General features: G+C 39.4%; 1 protein-coding gene across 3 annotated transcripts in view; it reads right to left on the bottom strand.

Annotated features, from left to right (window-relative positions):
* The window catches only part of COG2 (component of oligomeric golgi complex 2), a 40,002-nt gene that overhangs the window by 6,000 nt on the left and 10,575 nt on the right, over positions 1 to 23,427 (bottom strand). Inside the window, exons 2-16 of one of the 3 annotated variants that reach the window (XR_013540493.1) lie at positions 21,425 to 21,586; positions 19,409 to 19,474; positions 16,784 to 16,864; positions 16,055 to 16,158; positions 15,200 to 15,308; positions 13,723 to 13,902; positions 12,774 to 12,898; positions 9,551 to 9,677; positions 8,715 to 8,854; positions 5,141 to 5,202; positions 4,039 to 4,190; positions 3,601 to 3,801; positions 2,703 to 2,775; positions 1,818 to 1,960; positions 522 to 665 (exon numbers count right to left, since the gene is read on the bottom strand). Coding sequence is in view for 2 of the 3 variants with exons in the window: in XM_072993704.2 (XP_072849805.2) it covers positions 526 to 665; positions 1,818 to 1,960; positions 2,703 to 2,775; positions 3,601 to 3,801; positions 4,039 to 4,190; positions 5,141 to 5,202; positions 8,715 to 8,854; positions 9,551 to 9,677; positions 12,774 to 12,898; positions 13,723 to 13,902; positions 15,200 to 15,308; positions 16,055 to 16,158; positions 16,784 to 16,864; positions 19,409 to 19,474; positions 21,425 to 21,586 (1,865 nt within the window). In the remaining variant the exon portion in view is untranslated. The remainder of the gene's footprint in view (positions 1 to 521; positions 666 to 1,817; positions 1,961 to 2,702; positions 2,776 to 3,600; positions 3,802 to 4,038; positions 4,191 to 5,140; positions 5,203 to 8,714; positions 8,855 to 9,550; positions 9,678 to 12,773; positions 12,899 to 13,722; positions 13,903 to 15,199; positions 15,309 to 16,054; positions 16,159 to 16,783; positions 16,865 to 19,408; positions 19,475 to 21,424; positions 21,587 to 23,427) is intronic. The other 2 variants (XM_072993704.2, XM_020801196.3) reach the window with 2 other exon arrangements.

The following is a 23,427-nucleotide window of genomic DNA, read 5'->3' as shown; positions in this document are numbered from 1 at the left end:
TGCTTTCTTGTCTTTCGAACAGAATGAGAAGATCGGGTTTTGGGTTTGTTTCGTGTTTTTTTTTTTTTAACATAGCACACCAGAAACCACAGGAATAAAGCATTTCTATTTTGCTCCAAAATTATGGTAACTTCAGAATAAGTTCACATTAAGCACTGGAAAAGAGTGAAACAACTAGTCAATTAACGGCATAGGAGCCAAACTTAGACTTTTGCTCAATTTAGCTCAGTGCTGTCTACAAATTAGTGATGGTCTCTCCTCCGTATTTCAAACAGAAATCTCCAAGCTGCACCTGGAGATTCCAGGGACGGAACCGGGACCTTTGGTATGCAAAGCATATTGGGCTTTGAAAATCAAAAACCAAATTTCTCTACAGTATCAGATGATAAAGGACAAAACACAGCTAAGATGTCATCTATCGTTTAATAATAAACTGAATATGTCACCACGTTCAGATTTAGGTAACATTTTGTTGGGTTTCTAATGCAGAGATAACCTTGTTGCATTAAATTTTCACTTACTTACTTCTGTGTGCTTGTGTTAGCAGCTCCTTCAAGCCAGTGCTCAATTATAGCTGGCTTTAATATCTCTTTATATTCCTCCTTCAGCTGGAAGAATGGCTTAAGGGCACTATCGACATAAGGCAGTGCCTTGGTTGGCACCTCCTGGATAATGACATATAGGAGACAGAGAAGAGAAGAAAGAACACTGTCAAAAGCTTCTTAGTTAACTATGTACAATAAACAACCTTCGGCACTTGAACACAGAAACAGAGTATTCACATTTAGAAATGTAATAATTTATCTGCACTCTTGCAGCAAACTCTTAGAAGAGGAACATATAAATGTCGGAAACTTGCAGCAATCTAAATGGCTAGAGAAACGTGCCACAGTATCCTATAAGAATATGACTGCACCCCCCCCCCAGACAAAACAAATATATATATGTAATATAAAAGAACTGCTAGGGCGACAGTCTTCTAACTATAGGTTTTGCTTCCTATAATGTAACTGAGAGGAACTGAACCCCTGAAAGCACTGCTGCTGTGAGACACTGTAATTAATCAAGAAGATGTGTTCCTGTCTTTCTGCAATTGACTTCCTCTGTTAGCCCATAGGCAGAGAATATCTACCACGCTTGTAAAAAGTAAAGAAAAAGAGAAAATGTTTGATGGCTGCAGGAACTAACCATCTTCGCCAATCTGATAAACAGGTAACACAATTAATAGAGGTGACGGCTTTCATGCACCACCAGGCCATGCTGTTTAAAAAAGTCAGCTGGAAAGAATGGAGCACAGAAAGATAGAAGAGAATGGCAGTTTTTCTGTCTCCACATCTTCCCATAGTGCTCTTGAAGGCAACAAGGCCAGAAGGCAAAATATTTTGGGAACTGTCAACACCTGCGCAGGCAAGCTTACCTTCCTTCCCCCACCTCCCCTCAGCAGCTTTCACAAGAAATGAAAACTTACTAATCTGTGCCAATAGAGGATGACTCCCTGAAAAGATGGGTAGCAGATGAAGTGTTTTAAGTATGATGCACAGTTATGACACAGACAAGAAAATGCAAACAAAGGCTGGTTGAGACATGGAAAGGTGGAAACCTGCTAATTAGAGAATGGCTGCGGAATAGGATATAATTTTAATAAATAAACAAATAAATGGGGGGGACAAAGCTGTATTAAAATTATATTATATTGTTCTGTGCTACACAAAGATGAAAAGGAGATAGCAGGTGAAGCTCCTCCATCAGCTGCCAGTTATTAAGAAATACAGACTATACCGTCCATTTATATATATTTAAAATATGAAATACACTACCTTATTGGTTCTTCTATACAACCTTGGGATCTCAAGGGCACTTTTCAGGCAACTGAAGCAAGAATCAATTAAATCCTGAATAATCTTACTGTGTAAGGCTGGCCAGCAACCTAGTAAAGAATCCTTTGAGTCTTCTACTGCTCCTATTAAAGGGAAAAAGTCATAGAATGCACACCAATCCAGCACTTATATCTATTTTCCAATTCCCTTGGTTCTTCAACAGAATGTACAGGCAGAGAGAACCAAACCAGACAAATTCTATGTGTTAGGCTGTGTTTACAAGTATGTAGTGTGTCTGATCTCAGGAGTACAGGTGGTTTCATGACTCTTTTAGCCTTTCTGTCTCTCATGCAATCTCTCACATTTCATTTTTAGGAATTAATGATCCAAGTATAATTCTCATGAGTTTATGCTTGTCCTGGCATTTTGCTACCCACTACTATCTCTAAACCATAGTGTCCAAACATGACCAGAAATAAATTTGTAAATCTGTGGCAGTAACAACTATCTATGCAGATATATTGTTATGTAATAGTTCACTTGTGAAAATAAAGTGGGAGGAGGGGTATTCTTCTGCAAGGGTGAAGTAGGAAGTGGAAGGATGGAAGAGAGAGAGAAGAGAAAGCAACTATAAAAGCATTCCCAAAGTCTTAATTATAGTTGACTAAAAAGGGTAAGAGGTTGTATATGTAATATTCATTGCCATTCAGAAAGGACAGAAGAGAACCACAGGTTTTACCTTTAAATCCACCTTGTCAAATTCTGGTGGATTATTTAATAGATTTATTCTATCAGTTTTTTTACATCTGTTCACTGGTCACCTGCAGTTTAACACATTCTAAACATAGAACAAAAATATATCCACCCAACTGAATTCACTTTTACCTGAGATGCAGTCTAAATTCTTGAAGCCAACTGTTTCAAGTTTTGGTTTGATAATTTCCAGTAGTTCTGGAAGCTTAACAAAAACATGCACATTATGGGTACAATGGAATATATTTTCTCAAGATCTTAAAGCTGCCTACATATTGAGGCTTTTTGCCTCCTTGCAGAACTACTGTATAATTTCACTATCCTTCACCCCTGCCCCAATAGGGAAAGAATTTTGCATCCAGGGGTGTATATCATCATAGCCCTTCAAAGAAAATATTTAGAATACACGAACGATTTATATTCAAAATAGTGGATTTGCTCCTTGAAGCATTTAATTAATTATTTTATTTATTTAAAAATTCTATATGCCGCCTTTTTCCTAAAGGATCCAAGGCAGCTTATAGTATAAAAAGAAACAAAATTAAAAGCTAAAAAATTAATTTTTACAATATTTTTTAAAAAATTAAACAGTCACCATATTAAAATTCATAATAAGAGCAATATTAAGAGCTCAGTGAAAAAACAGAATTAAATACTCCATTTAAAAAATCCCCTTGGTCAACCATTATTTAAAGGAAAGCCTGCTTTAAGAGAAAGTTCTTCTTCTTTAACAGAACTGATAAAGCACTTATACTCAAAGCAGATTGTACTGTGCACCAATGAGATGGGAAGGCTTGTGTTTCAAAATGGAACGTTAAAGGGGGTCATGCCTTTCTGAGGTTGAAAAGGCTGGTGCCTTGTTTGGTAGCCACTGTTCCACCCATCCCTGTTCTCTGATAGCATTGCCTCTGAACTGAGCCCTATGTTAAAATTTCAGACGTTTCTGAACAAAGCTAGAGGAGCAGACTGGGCTCAAGCTACTCTAGTCCCAATTCTATACTTGACATGCAAATCCATGAAATAAACTAACCCATTCCTGAAAGTGATCCAGATCTGCAGCAACAAACACCAGCTGAGTGGTGGATATGGAAGGCAGAGACGAAGCATCCAGGCAAAATTCATTTCCTTGGTCCTCAGCGGAGCTTGGGTTCAGCGAGGATTCCTTGCTACTGCTTCCTAATGTCCTCTTGGGATCTTTTGTGCTTTCATTAGAGATGGGCCTGAGTAAAACCTGTCCCATCAAAACAAAGAAAAACAATGTAGTGACAAAGAAGTGAATTACAGACACATACTGTATATCAAAAGACGTCTTACAGTCAAACAAGACAGAGGCCTGATTACATAAAGTCACAGTTAAGCATAATTCTTCATGCCATTCAAGGTTATTTCTTAAAGATAAATCCCCAAATATAAGACTAGAGACAAGAAGAGCTACAGAAGAGTGAATGAAAATTTCACTGTCCCTCACCTCATTAACAAAAAGTGAATAGCGCGCTATAATTTGCAGAGACAGTTTCCACAGGCGATGTGCTAGCAATGGTAGAAATATATGAGCTGACCAACATTTCTCCAAACTTGCCCATGCCATATGTGTAGCTAAGAGACGATATGAACTTCCAGCTGAAAAACAAGGAAAAGGGATAGGTGAATTACTCATCACAATCCAGCAGTAACAAGTCATTTTAAAAATTATCCAACCTCCCAAGCCATCTCCTATCATTGGCACATTCCACTGAAGCATCAACAAATATGTTGCTCAGGACTGCTGCCTGGTAGATTGCACTCATCATGCAGTATTGCAGGGCTGGATTCCAAAAGATCTCCTGTATGGAGAATTAGTGCTCGGAAAGCGCCCCAGAGGGAGACCACAGTTGCAATACAAGGATATCTGCAAGTAGGATCTGAAGGCCTTAGGAATGGACCTCAACAGATGAAAAACCGCAACATCTGAGTGTTCAGCCTGGAGGCAGGCGGTGCACCACGGCCTCTCCCAGTTTGAAGAGAAACTTGTCCAGCAGGCCGAGGCAAAGAGCCAGTCCCGAAACCACCAAAACCAGGGAGCTGGACAGGGGATAGACTGTATTTGTCTTCAGTGTGGAAGGGATTGTCACTCTCAAAATTGGCCTTCTCAGCCACACTTGATGCTGTTCCAAGATCTCTGTTCAGAGCACACTGCCATATTCTCTCGAGACTGAAGGACGCCTACTGCACCATTGCATCTTGTGGAAGGACAGGAGCAGTTTCTCCTTTCCAGTAAAATGTAGTTTCTTTCATTCTCAAAACACACTCCCATCTCATGAATCTTGCTGTATATTTCTGGCCAGCATAGTCAACAAAAATTTTCCAGTACTTAAAGTAACTGGATAAAAGCAGAGGAGAAAAAAAATTCTTTTCATTCCTATCTAGTAACTACAAAAGCAAAGGGACTGCATTCAAAATAGTGTAATGGTAATAACCAAAATCTCATCACTAGAAATATGACTATAACTTTTATGTTATAGAAATGGGAAATAGATATTTTTTTCATTATCAAAACCTAAAAGAACACAACTTGCAAAAAAGAGTTTTACCTGGAGCTTCTTCTAAATCACTGGAAAGGGTTGCTTCAAAGGCTTCTGCTATTTCTCTAAACCTAAACAAAAACAAAGATAGAATGGCATTTTCTGTGAGACTCCAGTAAAAAAATCTCATTTCAAGCTTGTATTTCACAATGCCCAGACCAAAAAGGATCACTTGGCCTTTATGTAACTATATTTTGGTTCCCAGAGAAGTACAGTGGTGCCTCGCATTGCGACATTAAATCGTTCCACAAAAATCGCTGCAGAACAAAAACGTCGCTATGTGATATTAAAAAGCCCATAGAAACGCACTGAAACCCCTTCAATGCGTTCCTATGGGCTTAAAACTCACTGTTCAGCGAAGATCCTCCATAGCGTGGCCATTTTCGCTGCCTCTTAAGCAAGGAATCCGTCCCTAAACACAGCGGGTGGCCATTTTGTTTACCTGGCGGCCATTTTGAAACCGCCAATCAGCTGTTTTAAAATCGCCGCTTTGCAATGCTTGGTTCCCGAAGCAGGGAACTGAGCATCGCAAAGGGAAATTGCCCCATAGGGAACATCACAAAGGGATTGCTTTTGCGATCGCAAAAAATGTGTCGCAAAGCGATTTCATCGCTAAACGGAGCGATGGCTATGCGAGGCACCACTGTATTCTTTTCTTTTCCCAAGAGTTTCATCTTTTACTTTTTAGTACCTTCAGTGCTGATGTACTAATGTTTTTTTCAAATGCAAATGCCATTTATTGGGTGATACACAAACTTTACTTATAGAAGAAATGTATTTACATTACAAATAAACTCAAGTATGCCTCCAGTATGATTTCTGAAGTATAAGAAGCCCAGGTTTTGTTGTTGTTGTTGTTGTTGTTTTTGTTAAAGCTTGGAAAATGGCAGTCACAAGAATTTTCTGTTATTGGTTTATTAAGCACGTTGCCCCAATTCACTCATTCATATTGTTTAAAAAAGGCTGGCAGACTCCAAAGGAACTGCCACATTACCATGGGTTTGCAACACAGTGTGTAGACATCCAGTGTATCTCTTCACTGTGCACCCAGCTTACCAATGACAAGCCCACAGCAAAATCCTGTCACCCAGACTAAAAAGAAGGCTGGTATGCTGTAGGGTCTGGGAATTAACCCCATTTTTGCCTTCATGAAATCTCCCAGCAATAGTGCCTGGTTTTCTGAGCTTTGATTCTCGCCAGAATGTTTAGCTTGTGTTTCAAAACAAAAACTTTGGATTTGTGCATGCTGGAATCCACTTTTATATTAAAGAGAAAATATAATATGCCTGAGAATCGAACTGTGAGATAATTACTAATTTCTGGATAGCCATGTACTACTTCCACTGTCCTGAGGAAATAAATGATTGTTTTACACTGTTGAAGTTCCAAAAAGAAGCAAAAGTGTGTCCTTGTTCTTGTATTTGATTTAGCTGGCCTATGCCTAGGTCTTATGACCATGGCACCAATACTTTCCAAAATGTTTGCTAATGGACAGTGGCAGAAAGTTCTGCAAACAATTCTAGGGGACAGAAATCAATAGTTCTTTCTGATGCCTTGAACTTTTTTTTTTTTTAAAAAAGATAAACTTCTAAAAGTACTATCATAACCAGCTGAGTTTTCAGAAATATAGGATTTCAGCATAAGCTGTTTTAGCAGTACATGTGGCAATTACTATCAATTTCTCTGGAAGAATTCTACCAACTGCAATGGACCCAAGGAAGACCAAATGGATGCCAAACAATTTCAGATTGATTAAGCAGATTTTATTACTCGTACACAGATCTTGCTTCTTAGGACGTAAACAGCTTCTTTTTATATGCACTGTTTTATTTAAATTGGCCTGTCACACAATTAGAAAAATACTGGCAAGTTACATATATGGGGCCAAATCCAACTCAACCATATTAGACCCACTGAATTAAGAGAATTTTAGTCTTTCAACACTTATGTAATTCCCATCAGTGGATCTACTCTAGTTGGTATTAGCAACTCAATTTAGGTCTTTAGTCACTCAACTGATAAATTACTGCATCATGCATGAAAAGAAGTGTTCCAGAATAAGAAATGTTCTTTGTAACTTTTCAGTGACGAGCACACATTGCAGCATCTGGTATCTATTTATTAACTATACTATGATGCTTCTGACACAAAGGAAGATCTTAAACAGCTTGGAGCACAGCTACCCGCTGGAGTGCTGGCCTCATTATAAACCTGTCCTGATGTTAAAATCTTCAGGAGAAGCCCTCTTAGCTGCAGAGGCCTGCTTAACAGGCACAAGTGAGAGGCTTTTCTCCTTTGGGGCTACCAGACTATAGAACACACTCTCCACAGAACCTACATACTGTAGGAGTTGACTCAACAGTTCCTCACTAGAGATGGCCATGAACCGCTGGTTCAGCAGATGGCCAAACACACATTCTGTGGTTTAGCATCCTGCCCCCTCCAGTGGGTGCCCACTCACAGGCACAGAGGAGGAGGGACAGGGAAGCCGGGGGACTGCTTCTGAGTGTGCACCTGTGGGATGGGGGCACTGAACTCGCAGTTCATGCCCATCTGTATTCCCTCCTGATTTGATGGGCCTACTCTAGTTGTAATGCACTACTGGATTTCAGCTGACATATATGAACGTATGTATCTTGTTGATTCACTGATCTGATAACAATTTTTAACATCAACCTATATTGCTGTCTGGTAGCTAATAAGCCTGACTCCTTTTCTCCAAATGAAACACAGTTAAGGAACATATCTGTTGTATGTCAAAAGACATCTCATTATCATTAAAGTCTGACAAATAAGATTTTAAAAAATCACAATCTAATATGCCCACTCCTTGCCACTAGAAATAATGTGCTACAAATTTGCTGGGAGGAGAGACTTGAGAAAGCCTGGGAATTGTTTTGATACCATAATGCAGTGATCTCCAACCTTGGGCCTCCAGATGTTCTTGGACCGCAACTCCCAGAAGCCTTCACCACCACCTCTGCTGGCCAGGATTTCTGGGAGTTGAAGTCCAAGAACATCTGGAGGCCCAAGGCTGGGGACCACTGCCATAATGAACAGACAGGATACAACTGTACTGCATGAATGAATATGAAAAAATACCTAAGAAAGTAAAGTTGCATGACGTCACAAAAACACATTTGGGTTTTACCAGTTTTTAATATTGTGCAGGCTAACAAGAAAACTGTGTGACTACTAAGTAACTGAACGGTCAAATAGGACAAACTATTCCTGTTCCATCTGCAATCTCCCTCTCAAAAAAAAAACCTGACAAAATACACAACTGCAGAGTACCAAAGATGTATGAGAATAGAAAACTGGTCTATACTAGTCCTGATAAGAGAGAGGGTGAAGTAAAAGTTCATTGCACCTAAGATACTGACAATCCTGTCTGGTTTTTCTGATTATCAAGATGTAGAGCAAGCTGCATAGACATATTACATGTCATGATACTGATTCTGCTTTTCATTTCCAGTTTTGCTTCTGCTATGTTTTTAGCAGACAGTAAGGAAATAGAAGTCTCATAATATAATATTACTTCTCACAGAAAGGTTCCAATTTAAATAAAACTCAAAATATTGACCTTATTTGGAAATAAACAGGCAAATTCCACTTATCATTAAAGTTCTGGTAGGAAGGGTGCAACCTCAGTCTTTTCACACTGGCTTGTGACCCACACTGTCGTTCAAACCTTCTTACAAAATCCATGCTTATTGTGTATTTCTAAAGAGAGAAAATATATGTTAACTTGCATGCAATTTTGTTCAGTTTAGAAATAGCTGTGCTACCTAATTACTATCTTCTAATTAGATATTTAATTAGTAGTGGAGTTAGAAAACTGCATAGTAAAGGAAAAATAGCATTTTCAGTGTTAATTATTTCTACCATGCTAACAATCAGATCACACACATATTTATACAAAAGCAAATCCCACTGAGTTAAATGTAAAAAAAGGGAAGCAAAGAAGACCAATACAGAATACCTGGTGTTACAGAGCAACTTGAATGAGGGCAAAAGGCCCTCACACATTATTCTTTATTCTCCCTATTTCTCTCAATCTCTTGTGTCTTTCTGAATTTGCATTTTTCAGAATGTGTTCATGTGTGTGTTTCTTAATATTTTAACAATCCTGATGACCAACCTTCTAGGCAGTAAGAGTGGAGATCTTCAGTTAACAGAATCAGTAAAAGGCCTGATAATGAAGAAGACCATATAATACTTGCTCAGGATCACTTCATGTTACCAAATATTGAGTTTCCTTGACATCAAAGGTTAATCTTAGCATACAAATTACAAGATGTGGCTGCTGAAGTTGAGCATCTGGTACTAAACTTTTATTTTCCAGTGTATCTTTCAATTTAAAGGTCTGCATCCCTTCCTCAAGTCAAAAATTTGGTCATTGTACATATTCAATATTACCTCATGAAATGCATCTGGGTTCCCAGGATTAAACAGCGATGGCAATTTAACTTCTAAACCACGAACTATCTCTGGCCACACAGAATTTACCAAAAAATCATATCCAGGAACGGTATTCCCTTTTTCACTGCAAGATTAAATTGATATTTATCCAGTAAATATTTTTTATGAAAATATCAGAAATTCTGCTAAAACGTTTTCAAACCATAAACTGATATATTCTTGTTGCTATATGTAAGTAGGAACAAATAAAAATTAGATTTTACTTCTGTGTAATAGTTCAGAAAACTAAGGGCAACAAAATCCTTTACAACTGTAATTTATCACAACTTAAACATTATTAAAATTATTGTAAGCCGCCCAGAGACCTCTGGGTAGAGTGGGCAGCATATTAAATAAATAAATAAATAAATAAAAAAGAAATCGAACATCTTTTTCTTATGTAAGATTGAAGAACTGAGAGAACTAAAACGTTACACAATATAATGTCATTTGAAAACCACTAAAATATGTCACTAAGTAGAAAAGTATTTCCATTATCTCTAGAGCTAAATTTCAAGCACTAGTAATTACAACAAGTCACAATGTTAATAGTTGTTACAGAGTGAAGCAGATCAATTTGATTCAGGTCATCTGAATTAAATTTATTATAATACATGTTAAACACATATTTGAGAAGACAGTAGTACAAAATACCATGTAAATCAAAAAGTGTATAGTTTGAACTAAACATATTTACAGTCTCTTCTTTCTGGCTTATTAGAAAACAGCATTTTCATCCAGTTAGCTGCTAGTGCCTGACTTTGGAGATTTATATTTTACTTCACAGTGAGCACAACCTCACCATTTAGCAACACAACAGTCACTCATTTCTGCACATATGTTACAAGTCCATTATCTCAAAAAGTGTAAATATGCGTTAAAGTACACAAGCACCACCATAGGTTTTGATGCCATCTTGCCTGAACTAGAGAACACGAAAAAGTATGCACCACTGTCGAGCTTACAGCCTTTGATACTCAACACTAGCCCACAAACACCAGAATCCTGTTGGTCATCTATGCATGTATTAAGTTAAATTGCATAACTTACCTTACTAGGGTGCCTTGCCACTGAAACACCTGACACTTTATAAGGTGTGTACTCAGTTATGTAACAGGCATGACACACACTGCTTTAGAGTTTAAATGCCTCTTACTAAAATAAGTCAGGATTATAAACTAGATTCAGAAAACTTGAAATAAGTTTATTCCCCGAAAATAAGACAGTGTCTTACATTAATTATTGCTCCAAAAACGCATTAGAGCTTATTTTCGGGGAATGTTTTATTCTTTTTCATGTACAACAATCTATGTTTATTCAAATATAGTCATGTCATCTTCTTCTGGTTGCTGCACAATGGTGAAGGGCTGGCTTTCATTTAACTAGGGCTTATTTTGGGGGTAGGGCTTATATTACGAGCATCCTGAAAAATCATACTAGGGCTTATTTTCAGGTTAGGTCTTATTTTCAAGGAAACAGGGTAATTATTGGTGCTTTTATTTAAGAAACATCTAGAGGCTGCTAACATGGTGATTTTGCTCGTGATTTAAAATTTGCATTTGACTTGTTTTTAACTGGGTGATTCTTGATTTATGATTTCATAAAACTGTTGCATTAATGTGAAGTAACGTATTGGAAGACTGCAGCTTGGGAGGCATTTAAGAAAAGCAATCATAGATACACAGACACACAGACACACAGACACACACACACAGAGAGCGAGAGAGAGAGAGCGAGCACTCAATTTAGTTTAATTTTCCTTGTTAATTTATGTCCGTTAATGTTTTCCTTAGAAACCGGCTTCTCTCTTGTCCACCACTATCTTCCTTTTAAATGTGTCTTAGTCCTATTCAGAGCTGCTGCCACTGACAGAGAGCAAAGAGTCATTGACAAGGCTTCTTAAACTGTCATTTAGGAGATGATGTGGCAGCTCCTCATGGACGGTTCTGTGGCTCCTGTCTAGAGATGAGGAAGTTAATAGCAAAGGGATATGTTAACCCTTCTGAATATTAGTGAGCTCAATGTCTATCCGAAAAATAACTTACTTATAGTTGATTAACTGTTAAATCTTCCTGCTACATTTTCCACTTCTGCTTCTATCCTCCGAGTACAACTCCTGAAGTATAACTCTGGAAGCAGGAATATAATGCAGAAGTTTGCATTGCACTTTTTAAGTGGTGCAGAGAGGTGAGAAGTGAATAAAGGGGGAAGTGATTCGCAAAGGGTAGGGTGGGGGCTCAAGATGCTGGGAATGGGTTGGGCTGCCATTTTTTCCAGTGCAGCTTTTATGGGGACAGCTTGTGGGAGGGGGCAATTGCCCTTAATTACTGGACCTAGCACTTAAAGGGAAAAAAATTAAACCATATCATAAACCTAAGCAAAGCAAGCAAGAATGTAATCAGGCACTGTTAAGATCAGATGAATAAATAAAAGTGTAAGACTATATGAAGTCACCGGAAAACTAAATACAAATTCAAAAATCCAAAATCATAAAGACACAAAGTATGCAATCTTTTGAACTATACAGAACTCTTCAGATGTGTTTGCATCTCTTTATCTCTTCAGATGAAATGTGGTTATGCTATTCAACACGCAAGAATATGTTATAGTAATGCAGAAGTCCCCAACCTTTTTGGGGCCGCGAACCAGCTGGGAGGAGCGAGCTCCATGCGTGGAGGGGCAGGGGCACTCCCGTGCAAGCCTGGTGGGCGTGTCACATGAGTGGGGGCGTGACACCCCCATGCGAGCACAACACGCCCTCGTGCAAGCGTGACATGCCCCTCGTGCAAGCGTGACACGCCCCTTGTGCGAATGTGGCACACCCACCACATGAGCATGCGGGGGGCGGAGAGCTGTATGCACGGCCCAATTCCAGCAAGCCCATGGACCAGCATCGGGCCGTGGACTGGGGGTTGACAACCCCTGTAGTAATGTACTAAATGTGACTAAGCTCATTTTTAGAAGTGGCTACATTTTTAGCAGAAATGTACATAGCAGTTTGCAACATATTTATTCCCTACTGTTTTAATCTTCTCAGACTTCCTTTACTGGAGGCTAGATGGCATTCACTACTGCTGGAAACTTTTTTCATAGGAATGAAGGGTTTTGTTCACAGTTTTAAATATGTAGATTTAAAAAAAAAACAGTTCATAATAATAAATAGGAAAAGGGTTTGTGTTACCTTGAAATACCTCCCCCTGTTACTTCACGCAAGAGACGGCAATGCAGAGGAACAAATTCCAGCAATTTGTTGTACATGGTCTGGAGGCCATTAGGATGAGACTGAACGTACTGCTCTACAATCACCTGTCAAAGAACACTTACCATCAGATTCAAAAACCATGAACAAAAGAGTTGAAGTGTTCAATAAAAACCCTAAAAACCAAAAACCAACCCAAAGGTACTCTATTCAAATTGCTGAAAATATCTTTTCTTTAAACTGGTGGCTTAAACCAGTTTTCAATTTTAATGTGCAATTTTAAATGCACAGATACCACACTTTAAGAAGGATGCCAACAAAATGGAAAAAATTCAGAGGAGAGCAACAAGGATTATGAGAGGACCAGAATCCATGCCATATGAGGAAAGACTGAAAGAAGTAGGCATGCCCAGCACTGAAAAAAGACTGAGGGGAGATATGATAGCATTTTTCAAATAGCTGCAAGGTTAGGGGGAGAGGGGAAGGATCTGTTCTCTATCATCCCAGCGTGCAGGACAATGGGCTCAAGTTACAGGGAGCCAGATTCCAGTTGACTATCGGGAAAAACCTCCTAACTGTTAGAGCAGTATGACCATGAAACCAATTCCCTCGGGAGGTGGTGAGCGTTTCAATGCTGGAGGCATTCAAGAGAAAGTTACACAACCACCTGGCAGATATATTTTGACTTGGATTCAAGCATTGAGCAAGGGATTGAACTCGATGGCCCTTTCAGCTCCGTGGTTCCATGTGCAATCCAAAGCCTCTTCAAGTTGATATGTATCAAGGCCAGCAGCAAATATCAAGTGAACTGCTTCTTCTACTCTACCTTTACTGTGATTTATTTGCGTAATGCCAGAGACAACACTGGAGAGATGGATATAGAAACATAATATATTCTCCCATAACACATTTAACTCCTTATTTCACTCACCTCATCTACATATGGTTTCACAAGCACTTCGCCGACCAAAGCCTCAGCATCCCGTGTCTTATCTATGGTCGCATAGGTCCGCAAGCAATGTCGTATTATGTCTATGTTGGATGTCTGAAGACCTTCCAGAAGCAGCCCTTCCAGGGAATGCTGCAACATTGCTGTGATTCCTACTATACGCTGTGGTTTGGGGAGGAGAAAGTAATTGTGAGCTGAAATGGAACAATGGAGATCCACTCATTTTATTTTGCACTTTTAGAGCAATGTAACAATACCCTCCAGAACCACCATATTAGATTATCTTCTGTGCTAAAGATGATCAGAGATTCAAACTATTTTTACTGTCTTTGAAGACTAGACCATCATTATCTAGCTCTACAAAATGAGATTCTTGGTAAACTATGTTTCTTATGTATATGCTACCTTTAAATGTTTATTCAGAGTTATTCTTACATATAATAACAACAGCAAAAACAAGGAATACTTTAAAGGTGGTTGATCAATTGCACTTAGGACAAAACAGATACATTTGTTTCTGTTCATAATGGCAAACAGAAATGAGCATGAAAAGTAACAGTGTAAAAACAAATAACTTATGGAAAGAAGGAGACATCTTAAAATATTGTGCCCAGTTCTGGATACCGCACTTTAAGAACAAAAACAAATGGAAGCACGTTGAGAGGAAGGCAGTGCAGAGAGGCAGAAATTTAAAAAATCATGCCCATTTTATTTTAAAATGCTATATAGCTACCCATCAGTATAAAATAGAAGTGAATTAATAATACCTAAACTGTGAAACAGTGAAATCAGAACTATAAAAGTGTAGCATTTATTTAAAATGCAGGCCTCTTTAGGCAGATGTAAAAAAAAAAAATCTTCATCTTGTGCTGAAAGACCACAAGGAATGCACCAGAAAAAACATACACATCTGGGCACATGATTTCACAGTTGAGATATTACTACCAACAAAACTCCCTCATTAGCAGCCAGTCACTGAACGGTACCTGGTGGAGTCACAGAAAAGCCTCCAAAGGCGATTGTAAGATTGAGGTGGCCATCTTTCAAGTAACCTCACTTCCAGTTCCAGGTACCAATCTTGGAACAGTTGCAACAATTTGAACTAACAACAGTCTCAGGAGTTAATTACTGCAGCAATCTAAACAGGAGTACACCTGAGCCTAGGTATATGTGGTGAAGTTCACTGAGATATCAGCCAAAACTGATTTTTTTAAAAGCTGATAATCAGGGAGGCTACTTGGGACTGAAGATGATGGATTCCAAGAATTCCCAGACTGCAAATGTGATCTTTGGAGAGAAGTATAACCCTTTCCAGAGTTTAGCACCATTCATGCCAATGTAAATTCATTCAGATGGCCCTATTCAAACCAGTTTCAATAAACTGATTTATCATATGATCCACAGCAAACAAGAAAACTGGAGCTTCAAAGCACCCCGCCCCCCAGTGAAATATACTCACTGGCTTCAGCTTGTCTAGAAGTGGCATTCCTTTGCTTTGTACTGCATGAAACTGTAATTGGTTGAATTCTGTAGCAATTCTTTCTAAAATCTGCCCAGTCAGAAGTGGACTAGCAAAGGAATTGGCACACAAAGGACAACAGTTTAATCCATAATGGCAATAAATATTTCTTCTCCCTACACACATTCTCGTTCTCACTCTCTCACAGATCTACCTCCCTTATGAATCTCAAAAAAGTTTGTAACATTTGTCCCCTTTCTCAATACTGTTTTCACATTTCAGCAAGATTAAGAAACAAGTCTCATGACGGGGATAGCCGGAAGGAGCAGCCTTGGGTCTTCAAGAATACAATTATCTAAGCAGGGAACAAGAACCTTGTTCAAGAGCCTCTCCCCATAACATCACCTTTCTTCCACTTCTGTAAAAAAGGCAGGCATTTTTCACGTCCCTCAATTTTTTTTTCACCAAACGAAAAAAATGGATTCAAGTGCAGTACTTTATTTTAATGTTTATTTATTTTATTATTTATTTAATTTATTTAATTTATATGCCGCCCACTCTACCCAAAGGTCTCTGGGAGGCTTACAACAATTAAAATTCAATACAATAAAATATAAAATGATTAAAATACAATTAAAATGCGATTAAAATACAATTAAAATTGCCATCATAAAGACCTACAGTTAATGTTATTTCAATGTATTGGATACTCCAGCCTCCAGCAACTGAGATCACATGGGTTATGGCAAAGTGGCTCTGCCAGGTTACATGCACCGACACACAATTTTCGAAGAAAAAAACACAACTATGCAGCAGCAACTTTCCAAATGGAAGAATCAAATTTCATTGTCATACCTGCTTACTTCTAGTGATGATAGTTCTTTAGAGTTTTGAGAGTGCAGAATCTTTTCAATTTTCTCAACTGATTTAATAACTTGAATTAATCTCAAGACACACATCTGTTTGAAAAAAAAGGAAAAAGTTATGTTCTCTTAACAGGTTTGGGGGTATTTTTGGAAACCATTTGATCCCAAAACAGAGGTTACTCATTTTCAATTTTCCAGAAATTTAAATATTATTTTGTAAGTATTAGGCTACCATGCAATTCTTCAAGAGTACCACTGTGCCAAAGCGACCCTCACTCCTTTGTGCCAACTGAGTCACAAAATCCACAACTGCACACAGCTCCCAGGTACACTTGGCATTTTCTGGCAAAAAGTGCGTAGGCTGTTTCTGAGCACACACTGAAGATAGAGCTCCTACTGATTATAGTCAAAGGAATCCATGAGAAAAACAAAAGAACTAACCAAAACAGAACTCCTATGATTTATTTTAACCTATTTGAACAGCATGAGTGGGAAATAGTTCATCAATAAGAAAAGTAGCAGAAATACTCTGATTTTCTAAAGGCAACCTGGAATTAAATCAACTTTTCATTTTTCTTTGCTGGGCAAGTTGCATGAAGTAATGCCTCCCTTGGTTAGTGATTAGGTCTAAACAAGGTGTCTATATATACATGTTTGTCTTTTGTTCACCCATTTTGTCATTTTAATGGAGAAAGGCAAACACATTTCCCTGCTGTACCTTTTTTCTTCTGATATCTTCTTGCTTAGATAAACATTCATCAATTGCATGAATTCCTTCACTGACACATGACTTAAGGCTCTGAAAAAAATAAGAATAAACTTTCAAAATTTTCTTATAGGACAAAAAAATATCTTATTTTAAAATTGTATATATGTATATACACACACATATTCTCTCTCTCTCTCTCCCCCAACCCTTAACAAAAAGGCCACTAGAAGGCAAAAGGGGCTTTTTCATTTAAAAAAACCATACTGTACTTTTTGATCAACAGAAACTTTCTTTACAGTATTACAGTTACTGTAATTTCCTTTCAAAAAATAAAAATATGCCAAGTAGCCTCTTTAGCCACACCCCCTCCCTTTAGCCCCACTCTCTTTGGATTTGCCCTTCAGGTTGCCAGCAAATTTGAAAAATGGCTGTCACCTCCACAGACATTACCCACCCCTCCAATAACGGAATGGAATAAGGCCCTTTTAGGTTTCAATGGAAACTCAAATTATGAAGAATCCACCCTTTACAAACTGACTCTCTGAAGCATTAAATGCCAACAGAATCAGTACTCAGAAGACAGGTTGGAAGGTAGCTCCTGGAATACTGAGTTGATTAATAACCAAAGCCTCTAAGGCCCAACATGTGAGAACTGATGATGACAAAAGAAATTGAAAAATTAAATGTGGGAAAGTTCAACTTCAAAAAGTGAAAGATTCTTTCATCTTTTTTTGCCTTTTAATCTCACAGAGGCCCTGTAAAATTGGAAAAGTTCTAGTATCTACAAATTGCAATAGTTATCTTTGGACAGCGGCAGTTTACAGTTATTTCACCAATTTCATTCCATTTCTATTATTTCAGTTCATGAGGTCATCGAACTCATTGCATGCCTTGCTGGTTCTTGATAATACTCTTTATTTTTAGTAACATCTACATATTTAATCAACACAGTCCTACTTCTCTTCCGCCCACAAAATAAATGTAGGCTTATTTTTAATTGACCCTACTTGCGTCCTCCAAGTACTTCATTGTCACAAGCCTAAAACAAGAAACCAATTAGTCTGCACATTTGAGAATAAATAGAAAGGATTTTAAGATATTACTTATCTTAGTCATGACACAGATTTTGAATATAACTAGGAATACAGTGGTGCCTCGCTAGACAGTTACCCCGCATGACAGTTTTTTCGCTAGACATTGGCTTTTTGCAATTGCTATAGTAATTCGCAAAACAGTGATTCCTGTGGGGGAATTTCACTGGACAATGTTTGGTCCCTGTTTCGCAAACCAATTTTTGCTAGACAACGATTTTGACAGCTCCCTCCGCACTTGCAAAACGGGTGTTTTCGGGACCTAAGCTTCGCAAGACAGCGATTTAAACAGCTGATCGGCGGTTTGCAAAGCGGCTTTCCTGTGGCCGAATTTCGCTAGACAACGACGATTCTTCCCCATTGGAACACATTAAACAGGTTTCAATACATTCCAATGGGGAAATGCTTTTCGCTAGACAATGATTTCGCTAAACAGCGATTTCAGTGGAACGGATTATCATTGTCTAGTGAGGCACCACAGTCGTACATTCCTTCCATTAGCCCATTTATCCACAATGGCTCCCCTCATGGAATCAAGTTGCAAGAGCATGTCTTTGCTACTATAGAAGCCAAAATGGTACCCCCAAAGTCCATCAGATCTAGCCCCCTGCATCAGTTCTGGCCAAATGCCAAATTATTCCATGTCAAATAGGGGCTATTTGTGTCAATACAAACATTTGCCATATATAAGTGAGAACAGCTCTGATCTCGCTATGGTGTAGATTGGGACCATTATAGAAAAATACAGGACTTAGAGAATGAAAAAAGATATGTGTAAAGCAGGAGAAGAGAAACAAAAAGTTGCAATGTCATATACAACAGACACTGACATTACAGGCGTTAACCAAATAAAGGGAAAGAAATTAGGCTTTTCTGACTGACCGGTTTACCTTCAGGGAAGACAAAGGGCTTCTCCTATGCTTTCCAATCACGGAGAACATTGTGAGGGTCTTTGAGTGATGTCACTTGGGTTTTATATTATCTTGCACATTATATTCTCAGTTCATTTAGGTGATAGTGAGGCATTGCAATGGCCTATTTTGCTTCACTTTAGTTTAGGACTGAGTATGTGTGACTGAGTTGGATGTTTACTTTGTGTGGCTTTGGTCACTTTTAGAACAGTAGGGTCTGTATTTTTCTGCCACCCACCCCCTCTTTCCCCTCTACAGAGAAACAAGAAGTTGTAGCCTGAACCAGATAAGCCATTTAAAGAAACAATTATTTGCTCTTCTGGAGGGGGAAAAAGGTGCAAATATTTGCATACATACAACCCTTCAAGTCAGTTGCAATGGATTAAGCCAATAGCTGAAAAACTGAGAGAAAAATCATATTCAGCAGTATTTTTGTTTCTTTTCTTCCTATCTGAAAGGTTCTTAAAATCCTTCCAAAGACGTATTTTATTTCCTAGAGAATTCCTATATTTGAAAATCATAATAAAATTAGTGCGTACACTTTGGCTTCCTTTCAAAATCATAGAAAATTCCCTGAAAAACCAGTTAAGCAAATGGCAAAGATTTAATAGGGAGCCTGTTTCAGAACATACCATAACTTCCTCTCGAAGCTGACCCAAAGGTACAGAAAGCTGGTTAAGGGCTTTGTCCATACCAACCTAAAGAAATTGTCAAGATCATTATTATTATTAGTGGATACTAGAAACAAATCATTTCTCTCACTTGTAGAGTTTTATATTATATCTCCATAAGAGTTCACTGTTGTTCCTATACCAGCAAAACACCGTTCATAAGTTGATAGCTTGCATTTTCTAGATGGCTGAACACAATGTTGCCCCAAATCATGTGTAAATAACACTAGTGAAATCGAAGGGACACAAAATTCCCTATTAAGTTATTCAGAAAGCACACGAAGAACATATACAATGAGGGAAGCATTCTAGCCTTGCCCCTTTTGTTGTGAATTTAATTATGTGGAAGTTCTGAAGACTGTATGCTCCCCATGTGAGTCAGAACCAAGAAAAAACTGGTTTTCTGGCTCACCTGGAGACACATACATACAACACTCTCACCCTCTTCAGGCTATCACTTTTGTATAATGAAATTATGGAGACTAAGGCAGAATTCTCCCCTCATCACGTGTACTCTCCAGACTCTTTCAGAATGACTGAATGGGATTAAACTCTGGGCGCAAACTAAAGCCTGTGTGCCCAACTATCACATCTTATTCAGTCATATTTCTCAATCTTTCAATAACCATTGATTCTGGACCAAGGAAATTCATTTAAAATCTCCATTCAGTTAGGACACTTGATGACACAAAGCAAGCCACTGAGACTCAAACAGTACAGAGTAGAAGGGACATGTCATAGATAAAGGAAAAAAACAAGCAAAACAAAAATGTGGATTCAAATCCCTGAGTTGTAATATGGGGGGGGGAACCTTCCTGAAACTGCCATTTTGTGGATGCATAAAAAGAAAGATAAACCTGACCGAGAATCCGTGAGCATCACTAGTCCCACCCCTGGTGGGGGTGGCAGCGGCTGGGTTTGCTGGCAAAAATTCCATGGGCTCTGGATTGTGAAAATCAAGGACAGTCTTTATTATGACTACAGAACCAACAGGAACAGGAATAGCGGGGGTGGGGTTGAGTTTGAGTTCCCTGCACCAACTCACCACCACCACCAATGAAAAGTCCTTTCAAGAGAGTCCCCTGTTAAGGCCACAGGGAACCCTGAGAACCATGGTCTGGCCAAGTGCGAGACGAGGTGGAATCTTGACCCTGGCTGAAGTTTCTTCAAGCAGGGTGGGGGATAATGGTGCTTGCTCCTCTGCTCCTCCTGGAGCCTTCTCTGTCTTTCACGCCAGCACCTTTGCCACCAGCACTGTGGCTGGGTCAGGGTGGATGCCATTGGATAAGACTGGCACCAAGGTCATTCAGAGGTACCGCAGGCTCCTAGAGTCCTGTCCCTGGGGTCTTTCGTACACAGCCCCTTCCCCTTACTCAATGGGCAGAGCTCAGGAACTTCAGACCAGGACTCCTCTTCTCAAGCAGTCTGCATCTCAGCTCAGGAACAGAATTGGGATTCCAAGCTCTGTCATCCCTTCCCACATCCCCACCTCTTCTGAAGTCTCTGTCTCTCCCTCTGTTTCCCTGAAGGAAGCCCCTCAGCCTTCCCAGTCCTTCTCTTTTATTTTGGCCTTTGTCCCACCATCTCCCCCGCGCAGGCAGCCATCATTAGCCAGCTTGCTTTCAGATGCCTGTCATCCCTTCCCACTGCTTACTAGTGGCCCAGGACTTATGGCCTCAAGCAGCCCATCCAGGGTGCTGGTGACAACCCCCTCGCAAAGTCTAAAAACACGTCAGCACTTGCATGTATCAACTCACTTTCCCCCACTGCAATCTGCTTGCCTACCCCAACCAGTATGTCCACTTACCAAGTCCTCTCTAGAGTCCATATGTGTCTCCTTAAAGTTTCAAGTGCTTCCCTGCTTACAGTACTTTTAATGTTAGAAACTTGGTGTGCATATAGAATATTTTAAAATACAGTATATATACTATACTAGATCATCAAACTTTACATAAAACACCCAATGTGAAGACTTACCAGATTGGTAGAGAGATTAACAAAATCTGCATAATCTTTGTTTATGAGTTCAATCATTGCAGTTTTAAGCAGTTTGTAGTAAAGCTCGAGATCATCTCGAAGTTCCTCCAACTGAACACGTTTTCTGCACTCAGACACAAAGTGATCAACATCAAAGTCTGGCTGCATGGGAAACATGGAGGGAAAAGTACATTCAGAGACTGCCCATTGCAGAAACTGTAATTCCTGTAATTTTATGTTTAGGTTAATGAATTAGGTTTGTGAATTCGATCCCCATTGTGCATCCCAGGAGCAGAGCCAGCCTCTATAGCCTTGGGTAAGCTGAACAGTTAGGAATGGTAAACCAGTTCTGTGTCATCTACGCCTAGAAAACCCCTGAAGGGGGTCACCAAGAGTTGGAACTGATTTGACCTGTATGTTACTTTGTCAGGTAGCTGCCAAAGTAACATACAGGTCTAATGTCAGGAGCTGTTCTCATTTTAAATACCACATGAAAAAAGTCGATTCTCCGAAGACACAGGAAGCTTAAACAGATCAACCCTAGATCATCATTGTTGGAAGGAGAGGGAGCTGGCAGATCATCTGCTATTTTGAAAGCCCTCCTGGTTTAAAGCAGTCATCGCAGGTGGCTGGCCTTCCCTTCGCCTCATCCTCTGTTACTTTCTCTTCCCACTGATTCCAACTATCTATGCCAGCCTGACTTAAGCAAGGGGCTTGATTCTGAAGCCTTATCAGGGAATGCAGGAGGCCTCTGACCCAAAATCATTACTGGCAATAAATTTATACACATTAAGTTTTCCAAAGAAATACTAGGTCCTTCCATGCAGATCCCGCCTAACCTCAGACTTCTCTACTGGCAGAGCAACACTTTTGCCCCAACTTAATTTCTCTTGAAGATTTTAGCATTATATTTTGGCAATGTGTTATTGTGATCCTATCCTATATATTTTACCTCGTTACGCTAAGTTGCTCTTAAAGAAATATGCTGCACGCCAAAGTATTCCAATAAAACATGTTTATTATTTAACAAATCATCTGTTTCATTCACATTAACACCTCCCATCTCTGGTTTAACCAACAAGTCATAAATTTTAACTTTTGAGTAACATGTTAAATCCTTTCTGAAAGACAAGGGTGAAGAACCGTCAACTTCTTGACTCCATTTAGGTACAGCGCCCGAAACCTCAGATGTCTGTTCCATTAACATCACCGCTGAGGGTAGTTAAACCCAGCCCATCTGTGGCTCCCAAACCTTCTTGCCCTTGTTCTATCTCCATGGTCTGAACTAGAAATGGGGATGACTCACCATTTTGGAGAGTCGTCCCACTTCGTGGGACAAAGTTGCCCCCATGAAACGATGAATAACAAAGTTATTCGTTGATTCATGGGAGATTAAAAAACACACACACCCTCACCCTGCCGCCACTGCCCCCCCGCTGCCACCCCCCACCTTCATTTAGGGTAGGGAAGCTGCAGCTGCCATCTTTGCAAAGGGCAGCCAGTCTCCCTTTTCACATGTTGTGGCTGGGAGGCCAGATGAAGACCTCGGCAGCAGCGATTAAGGTAAGGGGATGTCAGTGGAGGTGGGGTGGGGGCTAAGGTAGGGAGAGGAAGGGGGTGGGGTATAGGCTGTGTTGGTGAATGGCTGCCTATCAGCCGCTGATCAGTTGATTGGCGGCTGGTAGGCAGAATGGGTTTTGTTTTGTTTTTAATACAAAGGATGAATAAAAACAGGTAAATATTAGTCCCTTTGTATTCATGGGGGTCTCTGGAACCCACGAATATGAAGAGACAAATATTAACAAATTATAGAAAAAGCCAATCTGTTAATATTTGTCTCTTCATATTCGTGGGTTCCAGAGACCCCCATGAATACAAAGGGACTAAAAAAACAAAAAAACAAAAAACAAAGCCAATCCGTTTTTATATTCGTCCCCGTCTCTAGACTGGACCCCCGGGATCTCCCAGGGTTCTCCATACATCTCCTCTGCTCCTTTCTTTGG

The sequence above is a fragment of the Pogona vitticeps genome, chromosome 1, assembly GCF_051106095.1.
Source record: "Pogona vitticeps strain Pit_001003342236 chromosome 1, PviZW2.1, whole genome shotgun sequence".
NCBI lineage: Eukaryota > Metazoa > Chordata > Lepidosauria > Squamata > Agamidae > Pogona > Pogona vitticeps.
The sequence above is the reverse complement of the archived record's forward strand: the minus strand, read 5'-3'. Positions and strand labels throughout refer to the sequence as shown.